The sequence below is a fragment of the Trichomycterus rosablanca genome, chromosome 19 (genome assembly GCF_030014385.1).
Source record: "Trichomycterus rosablanca isolate fTriRos1 chromosome 19, fTriRos1.hap1, whole genome shotgun sequence".
Classification (NCBI taxonomy): Eukaryota; Metazoa; Chordata; class Actinopteri; order Siluriformes; family Trichomycteridae; genus Trichomycterus; species Trichomycterus rosablanca.
The window spans coordinates 25208811-25225316 of record NC_086006.1 but is presented as its reverse complement, the minus strand read 5'-3'; the positions used below and the strand labels follow the sequence as shown (position 1 = coordinate 25225316).

At 41.2% G+C, this 16506-nt stretch overlaps 1 protein-coding gene across 2 annotated transcripts; it reads right to left on the bottom strand.

Annotated features, from left to right (window-relative positions):
- Nucleotides 1-285: 285 nt before the first annotated feature.
- On the bottom strand, nt 286-16463 carry rabggta (Rab geranylgeranyltransferase subunit alpha). 2 transcript variants are annotated; one of them, XM_063015270.1, is made up of 17 exons: nt 16435-16463; nt 15719-15745; nt 14508-14618; nt 13608-13732; nt 12630-12817; nt 12147-12383; nt 11133-11216; nt 10367-10449; nt 9599-9694; nt 8682-8787; nt 8534-8585; nt 7704-7792; nt 7006-7094; nt 6117-6233; nt 3025-3138; nt 1699-1786; nt 286-711 (listed from the first exon to the last, which is right to left on the bottom strand). In XM_063015270.1, exons 2-17 carry the CDS (start codon nt 15719-15721, stop codon nt 563-565), a joined length of 1731 nt encoding a protein of 576 aa, XP_062871340.1. In that variant the 5' UTR covers nt 15722-15745; nt 16435-16463; the 3' UTR covers nt 286-562. The 2 variants fall into 2 exon arrangements, with proteins under 2 accessions (XP_062871340.1, XP_062871339.1); XM_063015269.1 differs by lacking the exon at nt 16435-16463 and adding an exon at nt 15967-16220.
- Nucleotides 16464-16506: the final 43 nt, after the last annotated feature.

The following is a 16506-nucleotide window of genomic DNA, read 5'->3' as shown; positions in this document are numbered from 1 at the left end:
TTGTGAATAGGAACGGTAACATTACAAAGTGGTAAATGCTTTACCGTCCCAACTTGTTTTGGAATGTGTTGCAGGCCTGAATTGCAGGAATGGATGTTTAGTAACAAATGAAATGAAGCTGATCAGACAAAATATGAGATTTTTTGGTTCATACCATCTGCAATTCATTCTGTCCCAACTTTTTTCTGATTTGAAGTTGAATACTGGCAAATAGCCCCTGTATAATCTTCATTAATCCTCATAATCTCACACACCAAAAGCACTCGGAAAGAATGAAATCCTTAATTTCTATTAAATCTGTTCTTTATTGTACGGAGAACACACTGTTCTTTTGTCTGGCTCATGTTATAATTGTTAGTAGACACAACTACTAGGTTGAGCTACAATTACAGTAGGTGTGAAGACCTCAAAACTCATTTAACACACACACACACGATTCGCACCAGCATGCAAACACAAGAACAATCAGGCACATGTGCACACAGTCTGGCGTTTGGAAGTCTCCTCCAAGCAGTGCAACACGTGTTCAGTCACTGCAGCCGTCAAAGCTCAACCAGACCCATCAAAGCAAAAGGTCAGTAACTGATGGTAGCAGCTCAGCCAGTTCTGCTTCAAAGTTGGATATCTTGGTGACCGGGTTGCCACGCAGATCCAACCTGGTGAGTTTTGGACAGGATGCCAGTGGCGTCAGGTCGGAGACTTTCGAGATGTCTGAGCAATAAGTTAAGCAAAAAATCATTTTTATATAAGTCAAATGTTTGCATAGACTAGTATTGAACAGGTACACTAGATAGGAACAGGTACACTAGATAGGCACACTAGATAGGAACAGGTACACTAGATAGGTACACTAGATAGGAACAGGTACACTAGATAGGAACAGGTACACTATATAGGTACACTAGATAGGAACAGGTAAACTATATAGGAACACTATGTGGCCAAAAGTATGTGGAAATTTTTATATTTTCTGGCAGCCTTCGATGAGATTTTGGACTATGTCCAAGCAATTGTGCGTCCATTAAAGGTCAGGGCTGTGTGCAGGACACTAGTGTTGCTTTACACAAAGGATGGTGTAAAGCAGGTGCTGAAAGGACCTTTTCCAAACTCATGGCTCAAACTTATTGTATATAATAATATAGAATAAAAATACCACAAATTTATTTGGCCAAATTAAAAAGTACGCTATATGGGCAAAAGTATTTGGACACTTGACCATGAACTTGGTCATTCCATTTAAAAAACAAATGGATTTAAAATAGTGACCTCTTTTCAGCTATAACAGCAGCCACTCATCTGGGAATTTGTGCCCATTCAGTCAAAGGAACATCTGTATGGCTGGACACTGATGTTGGTTAAAAAAGCCTCAGTTGATGTTCCAGTTCATTCCAAAGCTGTTCAGTGGGGTTGATGTCAGGGCTCTGTGCAGGACACTCGAGTTTCTTTTCAGGGACACAGTCATGCTGTAACAGGAGAGGGCCTTCCCTAAACTGTTGCCACAAAGTTGGAAGCTTATCAGTTCCTTTATACAATTGATTTATTACACCTGTTAGCATTTGTTGTGGCTGAAACACAGAGGTGTCCTGATATGTTCGTCCATATAGTGTATGTATAGTGTACAATAGTTTTTAATACATAGCCTTCTCCTACAGTGCAGTGTAAATACTGACTGGAATCCTGCAGGTTTTGAAAGGATACGGTTGTTTTTTAAAGACACTTCCTCAAGCTGGGGCAGTTGGTAGAGTCCTTCCACATTCTCAATGGCATTATCATCAACCTCCAGAACCTGCAGTGTCAGTCAAAAACGGAAAAAAACAACAAAAACAAATGTAAAAAAAAAAACCCCACAGCCAGTCAGAGAAAAGCACAAAGAAAGAAAAACAAACAGCAAAAGTGGATCAGAAGTGTACAGCCACAGAGCAGAACTTATTTTTTAATCTACTACTCACTTGAAAGCAAATTTTGGTGGAAATTTGATTTTAAAAACTATAAATAAACTATGAATAAAATCCTAAGCCAGTTTTTCACTGTGTGATTTCACTGTTCTTATAAGATCATTAAACGTCACAGTATATGAGACAGGAAAATCTCACTCAGGGCACTCAGTGTGAGATTCTTTTACAGGGAGACACACAGCAAGGAGGTCCTGGGTTCGATCCCCATGTGGGGCGGTCAGATTTCTTTCTGTGTGGAGTTTGCAGGTTTCCCGTGTCCGTGTGGGTTTCCTCCGGGTGCTCCGGTTTCCTCCCACAGTCCAAAGATGTGCAAATGAGAAAAATTGGAGATACAAAATCGTCCATGACTGTGTTTTACATTAAACTTGAACTGATGAATCTTGTGTAATGAGTAACTTCCTGTCCTGTCATGAATGTCACCAAAATGTGTAAAACATGATGTTAAAATCCTAATAAATGTATAAATATAAATATAGATTCTTTTACAAAAGACCTGCAAGTACATTGTCAATTTATGACAGAAAACAGGTTTATGATTTATTTATGATGAGAGCACAGTCATGCAGGAACAGGAAACAACCTTCTCTAAACTGTTGCCACTAAGTTGGAAGCTTTTCAGTTACTTTGTATAATTGATTTATTACCCCAACGGTTGGCAGTTGGAAGCAGATAATTTCCTTTATATAATTTATTACACCTGTTCCCAATAGTTGTGGCTAAAACATATGAATTACGTTCCAGTACTGTGACAGAATACTGTCTAAGCAATTGAGGGTTAAGAGCCTTGCTCAAGGGCCCAACAGTGGCAACCTGGCAGTGGTGGGGCTTGAACCAGCAGCCTTTGGATTACTAGTCCAGTAACTTAACCACTAGGCTACAACTGTCCCCCAGTTGAATTAAAAGATTAGAAGAGGTGTCCCAATAATTTTGTCCATATAATGTACTTCATATAATGGACATATGGACAAAGAGAAAGGTATGAAATGAAACAAGATGAATACAGTATTATAGAAAAGTATCTTTTATAGAACAGCAGCCCATCATTTCACTCCTCAGACTGAGACTTTACCTCCAGACAGTGTAGCATGGCGAACTGCGGTGGCAGCCTGACAAGCTTATTGGAGGACAGATTAATATGAGTGACCAATAGCAGCTGATCCAGGTGGCACAGGGTACTCAGGTTCTACAGAGAGAAAGAGAGAAAACAAAGCGACAAAGCAGTCAATAAAATGGGGACGCTGGTTTGATCGAAGCCTCCGGCCACTGTCTGTAAAGAGCTACTCCAATCTCTGTGTATTCTGTTTTTTCCCACCTCACAAAAGGCATAGCACCGTGAGCTATCAGTCTGAAGGTTAAGGGTTTGAATCCCAGCTCTGACAGGCAGCCAATGTTGGGCCCTTGTGCTTTATGCAAAAAGCATTTAATTGTGCTATATACATGTATGTTTCATTTCATTTTTACCACTGCTTTATCATGGTCAGGGTTGGGGTGGATACATTTCCCCTGGGAACACTGGGTGCAAGGCAGGAACACATCCCAGACAGTGTGCCAGTCCACACTGTGCCAATCCACTGTGGCTTTATCATGGTCAAGGCCGTGATGGATCCGATTTCTCAGAAAACACTGGGTGCAAGGCAGGAACACATCCCAGACAGTGTGCCAATCCATTGTGGGGCTTTGTAGCCATATCAAGTCTGTGTAAGTATCCGGTCAGCTTATAGCACATGCATAGATTCGAACCAGTACCTCAGTGGCAGTGAGCTAGCATAATAGACCGCTGTGCTACCCGAGCGCCCGTCTGTGTATATATGACAAATAAAAGACATTTTTCTTTATAAACATGCACAAGTGTTTCTGGGTTGTACCGAACCCACAGCGTTTCTGATCGGCTGTTATTAATAATGAGGAAATGCATTAAAATACACAATAAATAAACAACTGATGATTCAGCAGTCAAATATGGAACAAGTTAGAACAAGTTAACAAAAGTTGTTGCTAACATTGCTTCCACACAATTAGTTGCTTGTTAATGCAATTTATTCAGTCCTTGTGTGTGTGTGTGTATGCAACATTTGAATTGTGCTGCTTCACACTTTTCCATTAAGTTGGCATCTTTCAGTGTGCCTGATATTATGTGGAATGTGCACATTGTTTACATTTGTGCATTTAATGGAGGGGTTGTGATGGGGTCTAAAGACGACGTATGCCTAAACAGGTTGAAAAACTCCCCAATTCATCCAGGCCCAACAGATTATAACAGGTAAACACATTACACAGGTGTGCGACTAAAAAGCTGTTTAATTATTTTTATCTAATTTCCATGTATTTTGGTGTGCTAAAAACGAAAAAAATATTGAAAAAAATCCTCTCTTCAAATTTAGTACATTTTTCTAAATTTTTGGTATTTTTGATCTTAGGGTTTTAAACCAAATTTAAAGTCAAAATTACTATTAATTAATTCACATCAGTGCATTCAAGATATACAATGCCAAAAAAAATTTAACTTTCAATTGGTTCTTCGTAAACTTAAGTATGAAGACCACGGTTGGCAAGTGTGCGGCGGTTTGAAAGTCTTGTGCATGCTGCTCAGGCAACAAGCTGGGTATACCAAATATCCTTGTTTTCTGTGTCTATGGGACAGTCGAGACCGACAAAATCACTGGACTAAGAATTGCCAGAGTTGCCAGCCGAGGGTGCTCACAGTTGGTGAAAAAAATGTCCTCCGAGAAACTTTGGTACCTCCCGATAAAGTTCTTCTACCACCTCTCCACATAAAATTAGGATTGATGAAGCAATTCGTAAAATCCCTTCCAAGAGATGGAGAATGCTTCAAATACTTGGTCATCAAGTTTCCAGGCCTCTCGGAGGCAAAATTGAAGGAAGGTGTGTTCGTCGGACCAGACATTAGAAGGCTTATAGCTGATCAAGAGTTTATCAATACCATGACGGTTCCTCAAAAAGAAGGGTGGATTGCATAAGTCATAAAGAAATTTTTAGGCAATAACAAAGATCCTGACTACAAAAAGATCGTCGGACGAATGCTGAAAGCATTTCAAGCTTTAGGTTGCCTGATGAGTCTGAAAGTGCATTTCCTCCACTCCCACCTTGACAACTTTCCTGAAAATTTGGGAGCTGTGAGTGAAGAGCAAGGTGAACGATTCCACCAGGACATTAAAGAGATGGAAAGAAGATACCAGGGAAGATGGAGCATTACAATGATGGCAGACTACTGTTGGACGCTTCAGAGAGACATTGCAGATGCTACTCACAAGCGTAAATGTACCAAGAGGAGCCTCACAGGGAAGAAGAATCGATTTTAGTGTGTGTTAGTGAGCTCATTCCAGTTAAAAAAATGATTCTCATGAAAAATTTGTAATAAAAAATTTATTTTATAAGTCTACTTTCATTTATTTTGAGGTATTGCCTTATTTAACATAGTTACCTAAATTGTCAGAAAATGTGATGTCCTATGACAAAACGGAGGTCATTTTCGGATTCAGCGCACCCAAAAACATAAAGATTACGTGGAATAACCAAAACAGCTCTTGAAAAAAAATTTTTTGCAGACCTGTGATTAATGCATTTGGGTGTAAACCAAAAACCAAAACAAATCCAGGACCGTTTGCAAAAGGTGGTCTTATAGCACTCCTTAACGAAAACAAAAGTAACAGCATGAGAACATGATTCACGTGTGATTCAAACTGTTTTCGGTCCCACCTTTCGCTCACACCCCTCAAAATGTTGTTTTTTCTAATCCACTTGAGCCTAATGGATCCTGCATCACTGTTAAAAACACATCAATCCTCCCATGTACACATATAATCACATGCCATCAGACTTCTCATCTCAGGGTAGAGCATGATGAGCAATTAATCACTATGAATTATTAGAATGCATCACGACAAATCACAACCGCCATCTGCTCAAAAGAATGAAATCAGAGAGATGATAGATGACAGCAAACACGAGTGGGTTAAAAAAGGGCCGAATCAATTCCGAATTCTTAATTCTTAATTATTAGGATTTATTTTGGTGTAAAAGTGCTCAGGTGGCACATCGGTAAATTACGCTAGCCGACCAATGCTGGGGTCCAGTGTTCTAATCGACCATGGTACAGAATTCCAGTCACACCTCAATGCAAATCCTCAAAATGCAAATTACCTTATCAGAAAGACTGAAGACGCGCACTTCAGCATATTCCATCTTCATAATGGTGTTCTCAATCATAAACTTACTGCACAGATCACTGTAATACGAGCTTCGCATCGGGTCCACTTCCTGAGAAAATGAGAAAAAGATAAAAATAGACACAGTTTTAGTTGTTGTGTAGCAGAAAGGTAGAAGCCACGCTGCCGGTAACAGCAGTGCCTGAGTTCCTGGGGTTCTAATTCCAGGCTGGGCTCACAAATAGAGAAAGTGCTTGGTGCTTAGTCCTGGTCCCAAGCCCGGATAAATAGGAGGGTTGTTTTAGGAAGAGCATCCTATGTAAACACTGTGGGAAATCAAATAAAGATGATTGATCTACTGTGGCAACGTCTAACATTCATGTTCTGTGAACGAGTGTAGCAGCACATATGCTTGAGTTTTCTTTAATCATCCCCTCAGGTTCTGTCTGGATCTCAGTAGTGGTGAGCTAGTAATATAGCACTAATATACTGCTGCACCACCCGAGTGTCTTACACCTAAATAAACAGTCATGTTTTAGTCGCTTTTTTCTTCTTTATTCAAATCTACTTTTAACAATTTGTAAGAATATTGAAGCATACATTTAGTATTATGAATTTCTTCCCAACACTGTTTTAATTCCAGTTGTAATTGCCCTACAGCATGCGCCACACTTCTTGCCACTGCAGTACTGACTCCTAATGTCTGGTTAACATCCTACACTCACTTCATCAAACATGGGACCCAAACAGGCCGAAAATCCAGAAAGTAACCAGAGCTGGTTGCAGGGATTGTGCAGCACCAAAACTAAACACGTTAGATCTATATTAAGCACCAGACTCGGTTTTAGCGATTAGTGTGTGCTGTCTGATGTAGATCTACTCACCATCAGAGTCTGGAAATGAGCAAGTGTCTCCTTCTCATAACCCAAAGGATCCAGAGCTCTCATCAGCAGGATTATAGTCAACAAGCACCCTGAGAAACATAGAGGGATATAAGGACAAAAATGGACATTACACCAAGCTTACACGATGACCACAGAAAATCTGATTGGCTAGGAGATGTGCAATAATACTTTAGAAAACAACAGCAGTGAACCAGATCCAGTCAAAAATGACACACTTTCAAATAAATGCACCTGACTGATGAATACCAAACAGTGCGGCTAACAAGTGCACGTACAGTAGTACAGTTACACACTATGTAGCACACAGGATGGGACAGTTAGGTGAAAAGTAGTAACTCCTGAGTGTGAAGAACACACAACATGCATTAAATGCATTACATATGCAACACATGCACTGGTCAGTTGCTGCAGCATTAGCTGGAATCTTGCTGGAACTGAGCTGTGTCTCCGCTGACCATACCTGAGACCATACAGCATTAATACACAACATGCTAAACAAACTGGAAGCTACAATCAGGAAAATATGAACACTGGAATTTGTATTGGAATTAAATGCTGCACTAGCACTTGTGTTAACCCTCAGTTGCTTGCACTGTATCAGTCACAACTGCAAGTCGCTGTGGATAAAATCATCCGCTGAATGCCGTAAACGTGAACCTCTTACAAGTCACACTCACATTTATTCTGAGGTTCCAGTTCCAGCAGCTGATTACAGGACTGTAGTTCTGATTCCAGAACCGACGTCTTTTCTACAGACAGCTCACTCCTACCACACACACAGAGGCGTTTGTGAATTGCTGACAGAGATAATATTAGTCAAAAAGTGCAACATTTGCAAATACACTCACAGGCCAGTACCGGGACAGTCGTGAGGCAGCAGGGCAATGCAAAAAAAATCATGTAGAACAGCGTTTCTTAACCCTTTTTTCTTCAGTTACTGCTCAAATCACACAATGGAAAAAGGAGAATGCGCTCAACAGACAACTGGCCCCAATTCTGACCATCGGACCACGTCTTGTTTCTTTAATTTTCAGCTGTCTGGTTTGAGTGAGCTTTAGATCCCTCTGATTGGTTAACAGTAGTAAACTATAGTGTTTCTCTGGTGTTGTTAGTCCTTCACCTGAGGATCCGGCGTGTTGAGCTTTCTGAGAAGCATTTCTGCTCACCATGGTTGAAAAGTTCATTATTGAAGCCTCCCTGCTAGCTCAAAGCAGTCTGGCTATTGTCTTCTGGCCTGTGTTATGGAGGTGGAGTTACTAACACCCATTTTGAGTACACTGACAAGACTGTTGTGTGTAGAATCTTAAGAAATGTTACAGTCTGATGTTTGATATGAACATGAGCTGAAGTTCTTGACTCCTTCCTGTATGATTTATGATGACTACATGAACATGCAGGTGTACAAGTGTTCCTAATAAAGTGGCAAAGTGTAGTAAGCATCAATGTTAAAAAAGACACAAGAGGCCGGAAGCGTGGTGCACTTACGCAACCTTACATATTTTTGTACCTAAAAAGCCCCTGATCTGTAGCAGAGTCCCTGCACCAACTCTCCGACTGACCTACAGGGGCATGAAGCCAGAGATTAGAGCAGTTCGGAGATACAGAACGGAAGCCAAGAAAATCACATCTTATTTATTTTATTTTCGTTCACTCACCTCTATAGAGCGAACAGTCTTTGTGAATGTGTTTCTCCATCCAGGTCACCGTCAGGTTGTGTTCGTTATTAATGTCAATAAACATGTCGGGAGGAATTTGGAACACCTTAAAAAGAGACGTCAGAGAGGAGAGAGAGCATGTTATTACAGGATATTTCAGCCCCCAAGTTGGACCCCATTAGCCAGGCCCCTGATCCTCGACTGTGAATCAAATTCTGTCTGATTTTGGCAAATGGTGACTTAAAAGTCTGGTCAAATGATGGGAGCACCTAACTTTTAGAAAACATTAACTTCAGGGAGCAGCTGATTTGTTTTGTTAATTAGGATTTTAACGTCATGTTTTACACTTTGGTTTTATTCATGACAGGAACGGTAGTTACTCATTACACAAGATTCATCAGTTCACGAGGTTATATCAAACACAGTCATGGACAATTTTGTATCTCCAATTCACCTCACTTGCACGTCTTTTGACTGTGGGAGGAAACCCACGCGGACAAGGGGAGAACATGCAAACTCCACACAGAAAGGACCCGGACCGCCCCACCTGGGGATCGAACCCAGGACCTTCTTGCTGTGAGGCGACAGCTGATTATAGAAAAAAGGTCATCTCTGAGAAGTGCACAAATATTAGGGAGGGACAAACAATAGGGTGCGGTCGACTTCAGGGTCTGGCCGTCTTCAAACAGGGAGTGGCTTAATTTAGGGAGCGCCCAAAAGTATCAGGTGTGATTAAGAGAGAGGTCAAACTGGGTGTGGCTGAATGTAAGAAGCGGTCAACTTTCAATTCGTCCGACGTTAGGCTTTGGTTAACTTTATGAAGCAGTCTTTTCTAGGATTGGTCCGACTTTGAGGAGCAGCTTACTTTAAGGTGTGGTACTCTGAGTGTAAAATAACTGAATTAACTGTAAGCATACCCAGACAGGGCTGTAGCGGAGCTGAGGGTGAACACTCTTCCACTCGCCCCGCTGAGGCTGACCATTTGACACCACCATCAACTCCATCGTGAGAGCCTGAGAGAAAGAATAAAGAGTTTGAGAACGAAAGAGTTACTTCTACAACTAAAAAAGCGCTAATAAAAGTGTACACATGAATGTAAACAAATTAAATGTCACTTATTTAAAAGCACCTACAAAGAAATTCCCAGAAAAAACATTCTGTAGGGTGGTGAAGCAGGATAATAAGATAGCCCACCACTGGGGAAGGTTCAAGCTTTGAAGAAGAGGAGGTCAAATATGCACTACTGCTGTCTGGTCAAGGTGTTAGAGGAGTGTTAAGGCAGCTGCAGCGTAGTGGTTAAGGTACTGGACTAGTAATCAGAAGGTTGCCGGTTCACTGTTGCCACTGTTGGGCCCCTGAGCAAGGTCCTTAACCCTTAGTCGCTCAGTTCTGTAAGTCGCTTTGGACAAAGTCGTCTGCTAAATGCCGTAAATGTATAATGTATATAATGTATATAATGTACGTAATGTATAATGTATATAAAGTAGAATGTATATAATGTAAGGAGTGGAGGAGCACATAGGGCACAGCATGACTCCATCATGAGAATCCACCACTTGCTGGTGTAAGAAAGTGGGTGCTAGTCTGCGCCTCACCTTGGGCAGTGTGGGAATGGCGCAAGCGGCAGAACAAGTGGAACTGGGAATCAGAAATGTCTAAATTGTGAAGCGTGCATGGAAACTTACATTTACAGGTTTGGAGAAGGCCACAGCTACCCTGCCCCCCTCTCTATTCACATAAACGCAGCTTATCAGATCCTCCCGCTCAGCTATAGAGGGAAGAATAAATAAATTATTAAAGAAAAACATTTACAACTATAAAAACACTAAAACTAGAGAGGCACTGAGACCATATTTACTCTTTAGGGGTCAGTCTATGCAAGTAAAGATGGATCATGGCTCACCAATTTGTGAGAGAATTTCTCGCCACAAGATCACAAGTAATTTAAGCCATTCACCAACTACCGTACATAATATTATGAAAAGATTTAGAGAATTCGAAGAAATGCCAGTCCATGCAGAATGAGGCTGGAAACCACTGCTGAAAGTGTGCGACTGCATAAAAGACCATCATGCTCATGTGATAACATTACATGTGATAGCTACACGGGCTCAGAAGTATTTCGGAAAGCTGTTGTCATTTAACACCATCCGCCATTGCATTGAGAAATGCAACCTGAACATCTGTCACACAATGACAAGGCCGATTCATCAATTCAATACAGAAATGCTACAGTTCTGTAGTAATCTGGCCTAGAGCTTATCCCAGATGGACCGCAAGACAGTGCAAACATGCTGTGGCCAGATGAGTTCATGTTTTGGCTTGTTTTTAGGAAAAATGGACGTCAAGTTCTCCATGACAAAAACATAAAGGACCGTCCAGACTGTTATCAGTGAAAGGTGCCCAAGCCAGCACCAGTCATGATACAAACACAAATACACAAACTCCTACCTCTTCCCAGAAGCCAGCGGTAGTAGAACCAGGCACTCTGATCATTTGGGTCAGTAAAGAAGGCGTTCTGCACCAGCTCATACTCTAAAGAGAGAGAAAGAAGCTCACAATTTCTACACTCCAAATGCAGTCAGACAGATATGTTCAGTGTTTGCTCTTCTAGACTTTATTAAAACTTTACATAAATTCTCAAGAAACATGTCTAAAGATTTCAACAGCTTCTGCAAGTGTTCTTTTTCTTATTACTAAATTATTAAAACCCATTTTACGGTACACTTATGTATTTATTAGGATTTTAACGTCATGTTTTACACACTTTGGTTACATTCAAGTTTTTGTCAAGGAAACCCACACAGACACGGGGAGAACATGCAAACTCCACACAGAAAGGACCCAGAGCGCTCCACCTAGGAATCGAACCCAGGACCTTCTTGCTGTGAGGCGACAGTGCTACCCACTAAGCCACAGTGCCGCCCTCACATGTATCTTTAATCTTGTTTAAATTAATAGAATAAGGGATTAATAAAGTGATCTATCTATCTATCTTTACAGTAGACAGTAGAGGCCTGGAACCGGTGGCACTAACAAAAAGACAGAGGAGGGAGCTGGAAGTGACAAAGATGCTGTGATTTTTGTTGGGAGTGACAAGGATGGACAAGATAAGTAATGTTAATTAGTTTATAAGAGGAACGATGCAGGAGCAGGGATTAGTGATCTATTGGCAGAAGGGTGCTGAGGATGAGAGAAAGACCGAAAGGATGTTTACAGATGTGGTGAGGACATGCAGGTGTTCTGAGAAGGATGTTCAGGACAGGGTGAGATGGAGACGAATAATGGCGAGCCCTATCAGGTGAAGATTTTTTAACAAGGTGAAGCAATCAAGCATACAGGAGCTGCTCCACTGGTGCAGAGGCCTAATGGTACAGCCCACAATCAGTGAGAAAGCACACTGTTGTTTTTTTTACTTTAATTCGTCACTCGTCTGGACAGGTATGATGTGTTAACAGGTCTCACCTTTGAGCAGCTGCTCTTCACACACCCGGTGTGACTGTGGTGAGGTGTTGTTTTGGCAGGGCTGTGCTGATTCTGAGCTGGATTGCGGGTGCAGCAGGGGCAGCAGGGTGCTTCGGTAGTGCCAGCTGGAGTAGTTAGAAAAGTTGGAGCCAATTAGGCGATCAGTGAACTGCAGCTCCTGTTCCACCGACACTCCGGACTCCTTCACAACCAAACGCCGGTAATCCCAGCAGTGAACTGAAACAGAGAATTATTGAAACCCTTACTAGAGATCAATAAATAATGATCATTGGTAAGCACTAGCTGTAGATCTTCTAATTTTTTGCCACTATAACTGTCTATGGCTATTTTTGTATCACAATGCACACACTTTCCTGTGTTAATAAATGACTAAAGGAATATCTTCACTGTCACCTCATATTTATACATATTAATATTTATATAGTCCTTTCGCCCACCATCCTCTTCCTCCCTTTCACTCACAGTTACGGTCGTCCAGGCTGAGGCAGCGATCACACAGACTGAGCTCCCGCTTCCAGTCTGGCTTTGGCAACCGATAGGATACCCAGCCGCGGTGATGCCAGCTTCCATACGATTTGGGGTTCACCTTCAGGCAGGACTCGATGAAGAACAGTTCGGCCTCGTACAGCTTCTGCATTTCTTCCTTCTCTCTGTAAAGAAAAACAAAAAGCAGATTAGATTCATAGTTCAAGAAAATTAACACGATTTCACACTACATGTGCTGGCTGACATCTTTCTGTGCTGGAGCTAAAGTAGCTAACAAGTCAAGTGGCTGTTAGCCTATCTCGGCCAAAACCTTTTCTAAAAACGCTACAGAATTTAATGAAGAAAACAACATAAATAAATATGAGCATTGTTACTCTGAGGCCATTAGAAAAATGCTTTTATTTTGATAATCAACTAATCACTCAAAATTAAATCTCTTCCATCTAAAGCAAACCACAGTAAACCACAGTGGGACCAGATTGCCACCAGTTTCATCAATTAAATATATTTTGTGTTGTGTTTCATTTTGATGCATCGTTTGTGTTGCCTGGGTCGTGGTAAAAATAATGAACAAAATGTGGTTCGCTTAAAAAAAAGTTTAAAAAAACCCAAAAAACCCTGGTCTAATGGACAGGTGGCACCAAATCGCACCCTCAAAATACAACAGCGCCCCATTTAGAAGCGCATGCAACACATTTATACACCCACTTGTCAAGAATGTTCCAATTTCTATCCATGGCACAGAGCATGCTACCACCACAACAACCACCAGGACAACATGGTTAGTAAAGATGAGTAAATGACTGGCTGCAGCTTCATGTAGGTAAATGTGAACTTGTCTAAATTTGGCATTTCAGCCCGATGTTCTAATGAAGCCAGCGTTGCAAGCAGGCGGACTGAAATCTACTTTCATGACTGACACACAAAGCATGCTGGGAGTTCTTTTTCTCATACTTGATGGTCTCTAGGTGCAGCAGAATCTCTCTCCTGTAGTTCCACAGGGTAGCAAAGTCTGGGTTAGAAGACAGAAGCTGCTGAGTGAGCTGGAGAGCCTCCTCATCGAGCTCACCATCACTTCTCTGTAACAGATAAAGATATGAAGTTTTTAGCATCCACTAAACAATGGAGCTCATTAAGAACAGATAGTTCTTAATTTCTGGATAGTAACCTTATTTTATGTGATCGAAACTTGTGTGACCCCACTCTCTGCTCTACAAGCTGTGTGTGTTATATATTATATACAGTATATTTAGCTGCTCACATATTTAAGGGCTGTCACAGCCATTGAGAGGTGCACGTGTCAGTGCGCTCTCAGTGCTGGTCCCAAGCCCGGATAAAAATAGGAGAGTTGAGTCAGTACAGGCAACCAATGTTGAACCTGGGCCAGCTATTTGGATCAGAATGATCCACTGTGACGACCCTTAAATACGGGAGGTTAAAACACAGAAGCAAATTTCGTCTCTTGAATGTATGCCGGAAATAATTATGAGAGATGTCCATTTACTTTTGGCCACATAAAGTGATAAGCTTTCTTTGTTATTTACTTAAGTAATATTTTTAGCATTAACATTGAACATTTAATTTTATTAAAAATAAAATCACAGGCTAAAAAGAGCACACGCCTGACCACATCTTTAAAATGTCAAGCACTGTATTCAATCAGACTCTTAGCGTGTACAGAAGACTCCTGTATTTTTTCAGCATCCTCGTCAGTGTCTCAACCAGACAGCAGGAGTCACTGCTGCAGAGGCAAGGTGGTGAATCCCCGCCCAGACTCCCCTCCCTCATATACAACCGTTTAGATTAATGATTTAATACAGTGATGAACAAACACTTATCTGCTGCATGACCAACCTTTTTAAAAATGGCATCACGGACAGTCACATACACTTTTAATTTCTTTTCTCTCTCTTTTCTCTTCTCCTCCTCCTGCTGAGCGGTGGTCTTAACCTTCACCCGACCGTGCTGAGAGAAAAAGATGTAATCATTAAAGTGGCTGGTCACACTCTGTGTACAGGATGTGTGGTACTGGTATGTGTATGGTGCATTGCAGTAAGGTGTGTGATGTTGGTACTTGCATATAATGGTACTGTGTATGGTGTATCAAGACACTGTGAGTGCATCCACATGGGTGTACATAATTTAATGTGTACAGTACTTGATAGTACTCTTTACACCCCGGTCACTCCCTTTTCATTTGTTTTTATCTCAGCGGGGTCAGAGAGTGAGAGCCATAAAGACTCGAACCGCCACCTCCACAGCTTCTTTCCCCAGGCCATCACCATACTTAACAAGGACTGTTCCCACATCACTCCGCTTTAACAGAATGAACATTGATTTTATCATACATGCTGTACTTCACACGTGCCTTCCACATTTCCCCGTACGCAGTCAATGCCCATATGCACCTTATTTACTTAATAATCTCCATCGCACAATTTTTTACTTGAAGTTTGTCAGTGTACTGTGCTGTACATCTTCATTGCACACTTTGTCTGATGCTGTACTGTTTATGTTGCTGTTGTATTTAGTATTTGTTTATATACAGTGTTTCTTTTTCTAATATTTAATTAGATGTATAAATGTTGACACCTGCACCAGTAGAAGTTCCTTGTACATCTGGTACTTGGCCAATAATAAAGGGGCGGCACGGTGGCTAAGTGGGTAGCACTGTTGCCTCACAGCACTGTCGCCCTGTCGCCAAGGTGGTCCTTTCTGTGTGGAGTTCTCCCCGTATCTGTGTGGGTTTCCTCCGGGTGCTCCGATTTCCTCCCACAGTCCAAAGACGTGCACGTGAGGTGAATTGGAGATACAAAGCTGTCCAAGACTGTGTTCGATATAACCTTGTGAACTGATGAATCTTGTGTAATGAGTAACTACCGTTCCTCTCATGAACGTAACCAAAGTGTAAAACATGACGTTAAAATCCTAATAAACAAACAAACCAGTAATAAAGATTCTGATTCTGATGAAGTATGCCAGTCACTCAGTCTAATAAATAAATAATAAATAAATAAATCATATGTATCCGGTGTGTGAGTGTGCATTATTTGTTTAAATCTCACCATATTTCACTGATGAAGAGCTCAGATCTGAAAAACATAAATGAACCATTAATAGAGAACCTGACATGTACAGTGCGCATGCGCGAACCACCCAGCCCACCGTATCATGTAAATCAGTCTGAATACGGGTGTGTTAGAAGCGACAGGTCCAGTAACATGATAGGATCTAATTTAAATGTCTAGAATAAATGAGAAACGTTAATAAATGTCTAAAACAACTGTGAATGCAAACACAGGGTTTGACTCACCCAGCTAACTGTCACTAGTGCTGCAGTTCAGTCAATGAATGATGAAAAAGCGACCGGAAGAAGCGAAAAATAAAACTGAACCCACGCAAATAAGATTAGAAACCGATCCTTTTTTAATAAACACTTTAGTTTACTGTCAGTCTGATTACAGAACTAAATACTGGTTTAATTTCCCCCTGTGCAGCTCTGTTCTTGCTCAGAGAGATGTGTTGTCATCCTGAATGAAGTGGACTACAAATTTACGTCACTTCCTTCTCTTTGTGAAAGTGTTTCCGTGTTTTTGTAGTTCTCACAGACTGTCCAAATCTGTTTAATAAAGTTTAACTACATCAGCCTTTCTCAACCGGGGAGCCGTCTGGCTTCGTCAGGGGTGCCGTCAAAAATATTCTCACGTTACTGATATTATGAAATAAATTTAAAATAAAATAATAAAATACAAAAAAGTCAACTTATCATGAAAATGTATACCATTAGCCGCCTCAAACATCAACATGTGTCTCACACGCCCCTTTCCTCATGCTACAACGTCAACGCGGGTTG

Coding starts and splice junctions, on each gene's coding strand:
- rabggta (XM_063015270.1), bottom strand. Junction 8,586..8,681: donor AGACTGTTCGCTCTATAGAG/GTGAGTGAACGA, acceptor ATGCCCCTGTAG/GTCAGTCGGAGAGTTGGTGC. Junction 7,095..7,703: donor ACTGGAACCTCAGAATAAAT/GTGAGTGTGACT, acceptor TATGTTTCTCAG/GGTGCTTGTTGACTATAATC.